Consider the following 7,514-nt stretch of genomic DNA (forward strand, 5'->3'; position numbering starts at 1 on the left):
GCAGCCCGGGCTCCCCTGGGTGAACCTGTGAGGCCCCTGACCTCAGGGATGCCTCCCGTATAGCCCGGAGCCTGGCCACACCGGTGTCACACTCCCCAGTACCCCTCACCGTTAGAAATGTATGCAGTTATGATCCTGCCCTAGAGACAAAGAATTTAAAAGCCCCGGAATGTCATAGGCCTCCCAAATGTCTTAGCCCTCCGCCACTCACACCTTCAAGTAGGCTACCCTGTCTGTGCTGGGTCTTGATGAAAACTCGGGCTGGGGGGTAGGTTAGATGCAGGGGTGCTGAGGGTCCAAGGAGAGGACACAGAGGCTGCTGGGTAGGCGGCACCCAGGGAGGGGACAAGCCAGAAGGAGCCTGGAGCAGGCACACTCCGGCCCAGGAAGCCCCCAGGTGTCCTGAGGAGGCCTCCATAGACAGGACGGGCCTTGTGGGCCGGTGATGAACGTAGGCCCTGTAGGAGACAAATGGGGGCACAGAGGGGTTCTCACAGCTGTCCTTTAGATGGTGGCTCTGGGGAGATGCCTGAAGGGGCTGAGCTTGGAGGCAGGGAGGTCCAGGTGGATTCAGGGGGCTTGCTGGAGGCCATCACAGCCATCTTGCAAACCAGAATGGTGGCCCCAACAGGAGGAGAGGGAGAGAGAGGAAGGGCCGCCTGCAGGCTTCAAGAGCCCCTGGTGACCTGCGGCTGGCTTTGGTGCATGTGTGCTCACTTGGCACAGGCACACCGCCATGCGGACTCAGATGACGGTCATCGTGGGTGGGGCAGGGGTTTCTGTGGCCCCAGGGCTCAGGGACAGCCCACTGGGAGGTTCCCACGAGACCAGCCTTTGGCTTACAAAGACCCCAAGATTTCCCAGGCAGAGGCCACAGAGAAGAGGGATGAGCATCTCCCAGACCTTGGAGGTGCAGGGACATCAGAGAAGGAGATATCCCTGCTCCCGGGACTCCCACTTTGTGGGGAACTGGTCACAGAAACTGATGGTTTTGGGGGCTGGGGTAAGCGCGGCTACCAAAGTGGACCCAACCACTAAGGGTCTCCGCCTGGGGAAGGCATCCTGGGGGCTGGCAGGTGGAGGTGGTGAGCCTATGGTGTGCACGGTGCAAAGGCTCCCAGACCCAAGATGGCCAGGAGCACTGGAGTCTTGAGGGGAATTTGCTGCCCAAGGCAGGGGCACCAGCCGCAGCAGGATCTGAAACAGGAGGAGCTCAGGTTTGGTTTCAAAATGATCCGCGTTCCCCACAGGGCTGTCCTGTCACTCACCTGACCCTGTCACAGGCATGCCCGATATTCTTAGTCTCCCCAGCATTTTAAGTGACGCTCCTGCTATATGTGCCCTGAAAGCCTTTTTTTTCCTCTCTCTGATGTCCTATGATTTCTTGGCATCCGTCCCCAGGAAGGTTAGACCAGCCTTGGTGGCGTCCCTCGCTCCCCTTCATCCTCACGCTGGCATCACTGTGTTTCCGGGGATTTGTTATCACAAGAACTAGAGAGTGGCGAGAGGCTGCCAGCCTCTCAGACTTGCTGTGCTGGGCAGGGGGATGGTGGTCCTGGCCCTGGACCCTGAATTCCCATGGAGAGCAGAGGCAGGCAGGCTCCTGGCTCTGCCTTCAGCCGAGGGGTGGTGGTCCTGGCCCTGGACCCTGAATTCCCATGGAGCGCAGAGGCAGGCAGGCTCCTGGCTCTGCCTTCACATTTCTGTGATGGGCGTAACCGCCTCCTGCCCGTGGGAACCAGCTTGCTCCCGTTTGGAAGATGTAGGTAACTCACCAGCGGCCCCACCTCACCTGCCTTTCTGGTTGTTTTTTCCAGTCCTGGACTGCTCCTCCTGCTCTTCAGCAGCCTTCGAGCCGGTAAGTTCAGGGGGTGCTTTGCCATGGGTGTGAGCGCCCAGCTCAGAGATAGGCTGTCCGACTGTGTGGACTGCCGGCTACAGGGCACTGGGAGCAGCCTCACCAGGCTCCTTCTTGCTTCTCAAGTGGCCCTTTGGAGAAAGGTGGGCCCTAAACCTAGGTTGCTGCACAGGATAGAAGCGTTTCCTTAAAGAGAAACACTTCTGCAAACTCCGGAGTTATTTTTTGATTTTGTGTTTGTTGCGGGCAGAATGCAGTTCCTCTGAGCCAGAGCTTCCTGGGTCCCCTGGTCTCCGTGTCCCAAGCAGCAGCCCTGCTGAGCCCTAAGGGCCACCAGCCTCTGGAAGAGCCAGGAATAGGGACGAGGCACCGCAGCACAAACCCGAAACCTTGCTGGGCCTTCCAGCTCAGAGGGCTTTGGGGGCAGGGGACACACACAGATTTCCCTGCAGGTGCTGGACGCAGTGGCTCATTCCTATAATCCCAGCACCTTGGGAGGCCGAGGCGGGTGGATTGCCTGAGGTCAGGAGTTCGAGACCAGCCTGGCCAATGTAGTGAAGCCCCATCTCTACTAAAAATACAAAAAATTAGCTGGGCGTGGTGGCGGGCACCTGTAATCCCAGCTACTTGGGAGGCTGAGGCAGGAGAATCGCTTGAACCCCAGAGTCGGGGGTTGAAGTGAGCCAAAATCGTGCCATTGCACTCCAGCCTGGGCAACAAGAGCAAAATTCCGTCTCAAAATAAAAAGATTTTCCCACAGGCATTTATGCGGTTGCACAAACAGTAAAGCCACCCTGTGTCTGTTACATTTATGAGACCTTTCCTGATGCAAGAATGAGCAGCATGATAATGTAATTGCTGAGAAATTGTTTTCCCTTAAATGCCTGATTTTTAAAGAGCTTTTTATTTTACATTAATTATAGACTCCCAAGAAGTAGTAAAAATTGTGCTGAGTAACACAAATAACACTGAGCGGCCGGGCCGCATCCAGCCGCTGCTCCCCAAGGCAGCTCCTTACATAACGGGAGTGTGTCATCAAAGCCAAAGGCTGACACGGACCTCGCCATGAAATGTCCGCATTTTTCAAGTTTGACTGCATTCCTACATGTGCCTTGTTAATAAATTCTGAGCCACAGTTGGTGTTTGAGGCTTGAAACCCAAAGCCTGCCCCATAGAGTAGCTTCATGGCCTGGGCATCAGCCTCAAAAAACAGATTTTACACCTGTTGGGTCATTGCAGATACTCAGGAGAAGGAAGTCAGAGCAATGGTGGGCAGCGACGTGGAGCTCAGCTGCGCGTGCCCCGAAGGAAGCCGTTTTGATTTAAATGACGTTTACGTATACTGGCAAACCAGCGAGTCGAAAACCGTGGTGACTTACCACATCCCGCAGAACAGCTCCTTGGACAACGTGGACAGCCACTACCGGAACCGGGCCCTGATGTCACCGGCCGGCATGCAGCGGGGCGACTTCTCCCTGCGCTTGTTCAACGTCACCCCCCAGGATGAGCAGAAGTTTCACTGCCTGGTGTTGAGCCAATCCCTGGGATTTCAGGAGGTGCTGAGCGTTGTGGTCACGCTGCATGTGGCAGGTAGGACCGTCGAGGCGGAGAGAGCTGGGTCCATCCCAGCCTTGCATCGTGGAAAAATATTCATGAAACTCCCTCCCTGGCTCATTCACTGTTTCTTCCAGTGAAGAAAATTCTCCTCTGTGTTATCAGGCTTCTGTCTAACTTCGAGGGAAGCTAAACAGCTGAAAAATCCTTAGTGCGTGACCTGCGGCTGCTTGGTTTCCCGGAAGAGCTCCTACCCTGGCTGTCTTTGCCTCTTTTGAGTTAGTTTTTGTTTTTATTTATTTATTTATTCATTTAGAGACGGAGTCTCGCTCTGTCACCCAGGCTGGAGTGCAGTGGCGCGATCTTGGCTCACCGCAACCTCCGCCTCCTGGGTTCAAGCAATTCTCCTCCACAGCCTCCTGAGTAGCTGGGACTACAGGCGCCCGCCACCACACCCAGCTAATTTTTGTATTTTTAGTAGAGACAGGGTTTCACCATGTTGGCCAAGCTGGTCTCAAACTCCTGACCTCGTGATCTGCCCGCCTCGGCCTCCCAAAGTGCTGGGATTACAGACATGAACCACGGCACCTGGCCAGTTTGTTTTTTGAGACAGGGTCTCACTGTTGCCCAGGCTGGAGTGCAGTAGCACGATCATGCTGCAGCCTTGACTTCCTGAGCTCAAGCAATTCTCCTGCCTCAGCCTCCTGAGTATCTGGGACTACAGGCACATGCCACCTCGCCTGGCTAATTTTCGATTATTTGTAGAAATGGGGTCTCACTATGTTGCCCAGGCTGGTCTCAAATTCCTGGACACAAGTGATCCTCCTGCCTCACCCCCCTAAAGTGCTGGGATTACAAACATGAGCCACCACGCCCAAACTAGAGTTTTAAAAGTGAAATTTGAAGGGAGTGCTATAAAGCACTAAATGAGAACGAAATTTAAGAGAAAAATTAGAGGCAACCAAGGAGCTCTGGGCAGTTCATCGGGGAGAACAGCCGTGTCCATTTCAGATGGACTGCGAGCCCGCGCGTCAGCAGCGAGAAAGACCAGATGCAAATGGGGGGGTCCTGGCACAGCCAGCGGCCGTGGAGTGGGGGGTCTGTGGGTGCCAGTCACTGCCTGCCAGGCTCAGCGGTCCCTGGCTACTGGGACTGGCTTGGGGGATGACTCTTGGGCAGGACTGGGCCGAGCCTGCTGCCCAGACCACAGCCCTGGTCCTGGCCTGTCACCCATGTTGGGGCACAATGGGCCGCCTACCCTCTGACCCAACCTTGGCATTGTGTACCCTCTGTTTCTTGACCAGCAGGGCCTGGCATTTCTCACGACCTGTTTCCCTCCCCTGCAGCAAACTTCAGCGTGCCTGTTGTCAGCACCCCCCACAGCCCCTCCCAGGATGAGCTCACCTTCACGTGTACATCCATAAACGGCTACCCCAGGCCCAACGTGTACTGGATCAACAAGACGGACAACAGCCTGCTGGACCAGGCTCTGCAGAATGACACTGTCTTCTTGAACACGCGGGGCTTGTACGACGTGGTCAGTGTGCTGAGGATCGCGCGGACCCCCAGCTTGAACATCGGCTGCTGCATAGAGAACGTGCTTCTGCGGCAGAACCTGACCGTCGGCAGCCAAACAGGTAAGGTCCCGGTGCCTGCGTGCTGAGCTGAGCCCAGCCCAAGACAGTGGGGCCAGGGCTGGCTTCGGAGAGCCTCTGAGGCAGGAGACGAAACGTTCCTTCGACCCGGCTCAGCACCCGAAAGGTGGTTGGAAGGGAGAGGAGGCGGGAGGCACACGCCACACAGTGAGAACCACCGCGGTCTCCGGGAACAGGAATGGGCGCCGTGCCCGGAGCACATTGCTCCATTTTCTTCACCTGGAGTCAGTTTTGTTAAACCTACTTTACAGATGAGGGCTGAACTCTGAGGCTGGGGAACACTTCAGAAGCCGCAGGACTAGGCAGCCGCAGCCCAGGACGGAAGCCCACACCTGTACAGCCCCCACCCAAGCTCCCTGCCTCTTGGGCAGGTGTCCCCTGAGAAGACTGAAGCCCCCACACACGGGAATCTCACTGGGCGTGACTGCTGGCCCAGCCCCTCCCTGAGGAAAGGGTGCCCTGTGGAAGGGGTTCCTCTGCTGGGACTCCTTCCTAGAGGCCACAGGCCCTCCCCATTTGTGTCCCCATCTCCTGTGTCAGGATGAGAGGCAGAAGGTGGAGGCAGGAGATGATCGAGGAGGGGTCCTGGGGTCCTGCTGGCTACAGGAAAGCGGCTGCCAGCAGGACTCACCGTGTGGTCCCGCACAGAGCAAGAATGCAGGGCTCCTTGTTTTGGAAGCATTAAGAATTCCAGACAGTGACCACAAGCATTGCACCTCCTGCCGGCCTTTCCGAACTCAACCCCAGAAGCCTGCACAGGTGCACACCCTCGAAGCCCAGCCTGGCCGCCAGGATCCCGCAGAGCCGGACGTTCTCCTTGAAATCAGGGCTCAGCCCTTGTGACTCAACATTCAGAGTCTGTGAGCTGCGTGCAGCAGGATGAGGGGCTGCTCCCAAAGCGGCCTCTGATCGCTGCCTTCCAGCCAGCACACTCCCCGCAGAACAGCCCAGGTGGCAGCAGAAGGTTCTCCCAGGGCCGTCGTCTCAACCCCGGCTACACAGTGGGGTCATCTGGGCAGCCTATGAAAACCCCCATGCCCAGACACATTGGACCTGAAGCTCTGGGCTGGCACCTGGCATCAGGACAGTGTCTAAAAGCTTCAGAGGTTCAAGGTTGAGCACCGTCCAGGTGGTTTCTCCAGGTGTGTTTGGAGACGTGCCAGGCATTCAGAACACGCTCCCGGGGGATGCTGCTGCTTGTTGGCCAGTGCGGACGGCTCTCAGAGGGGCAAAGTCATTGCACATAGAGACAGAGGTATTGGTGCCTTTGTGCATCACGGTGGAAGAGCAGAAGGGTGCAGCTGCCATGGGGAACAGTGTGGCAGTTCCTCGAAAAGCTAAGCGTGGAAACACTGTAGGACCCAGCAGTTCTCTCCTAGGGTTTTCACCAAGAGGCTGCAAAACAGAGACTCAAACAAATGCTTGTCCGTGCATGTTCATGGCAGCCAGAAGGCAGGAACCACCTAAGTGTCCCTCGTGGGTGGACCGATGCACCAAAAGTGATCCATGCGTGCAGGGGAGAATTAGCCTGAAAAAGGAAGGAAGCAGCTGTCCTGGTGCACGCTGCGGCATGGAGAACCTCAAGGCCATTATGCAAGTGATGGAGCCAGACACCTGAGGACAAGCCTGTGGGACTCTGTTTATGCAAAGTGTCCAGAATAGGGTGAGCCACCGAGACATAAAGCAAACTAGAGGCTTCCAGGGGCAGGAGGACAGCAATTCTCCTGCCTCAGCCTCCTGGGTATCTGGGACTACAGGCACATGCCACCGCGCCTGGCTGATGTTTGATTATTTGTAGCGATGGGGCCTCACTCTGTTGCCCAGGCTGGAATCAAACTGCTGGACACGAGCGAGGCTCCTGCCTAAGCCTCTCAAAGTGCTGGGATTACAGGTGTGAGCCCCCACACCCAAACTAGAGTTTTAAAAGTGAAATTTTAAGGGAGTGCTATAAAGCACTAAATGAAAAAAAAAATTTAAGAGGAAAATCAGAGGCCCCGGCTGTTCCGGGACCCCCTCATTTGGATCTGGTCCTTCTTGCTGCTGGCACAGGGGCTCACGTGTCCGTGAAATGGACATTCTCGCCGATGAACTGCCCAGAAGGATAGCAGAGGACAGGAAAGAGGCAGGAGTGACTGCTCACGGACACGGTTTCCTTTCGAGGGTTACAGGTTCTGGAATTAGGTAGCGGTTACGATTGCACTGGCACCCTGTTTTTGTTTTTGTTTTTTGAGACGGAGTCTTTCTCTGTTGCCCGGGCTGGAGTGCAGTGGCCGGATCTCAGCTCACTACAAGCTCCGCCTCCCAGGTTCATGCCATTCTCCTGCCTCAGCCTCCCAAGTAGCTGAGACTACAGGCGCCCGCCACCTCACCCGGCTAGTTTTTTTTGTATTTTTTAGTAGAGACGGGGTTTCACCGTGTTAGCCAGGATGGTCTTGATCTCCTGACCT

General features: G+C 56.1%; 1 protein-coding gene across 2 annotated transcripts in view; it reads left to right on the top strand.

Moving 5' to 3' along the window:
- The first annotated feature begins 1,820 nt into the window (after positions 1-1,820).
- Positions 1,821-7,514, top strand: part of ICOSLG (inducible T-cell co-stimulator ligand) — an 11,641-nt gene continuing 5,947 nt past the window's right edge. The window contains exons 1-3 of one of the 2 annotated variants that reach the window (XM_012002519.1): positions 1,821-1,858; positions 3,098-3,448; positions 4,759-5,049. In XM_012002519.1, the coding sequence (XP_011857909.1) occupies positions 3,124-3,448; positions 4,759-5,049 (616 nt within the window). In that variant the 5' untranslated portion in view covers positions 1,821-1,858; positions 3,098-3,123. The remainder of the gene's footprint in view (positions 1,859-3,097; positions 3,449-4,758; positions 5,050-7,514) is intronic. The other variant, XM_012002520.1, reaches the window with a different exon arrangement.

Source organism: Mandrillus leucophaeus, unplaced genomic scaffold (assembly GCF_000951045.1).
Source record: "Mandrillus leucophaeus isolate KB7577 unplaced genomic scaffold, Mleu.le_1.0 Scaffold69, whole genome shotgun sequence".
Classification (NCBI taxonomy): domain Eukaryota; kingdom Metazoa; phylum Chordata; class Mammalia; order Primates; family Cercopithecidae; genus Mandrillus; species Mandrillus leucophaeus.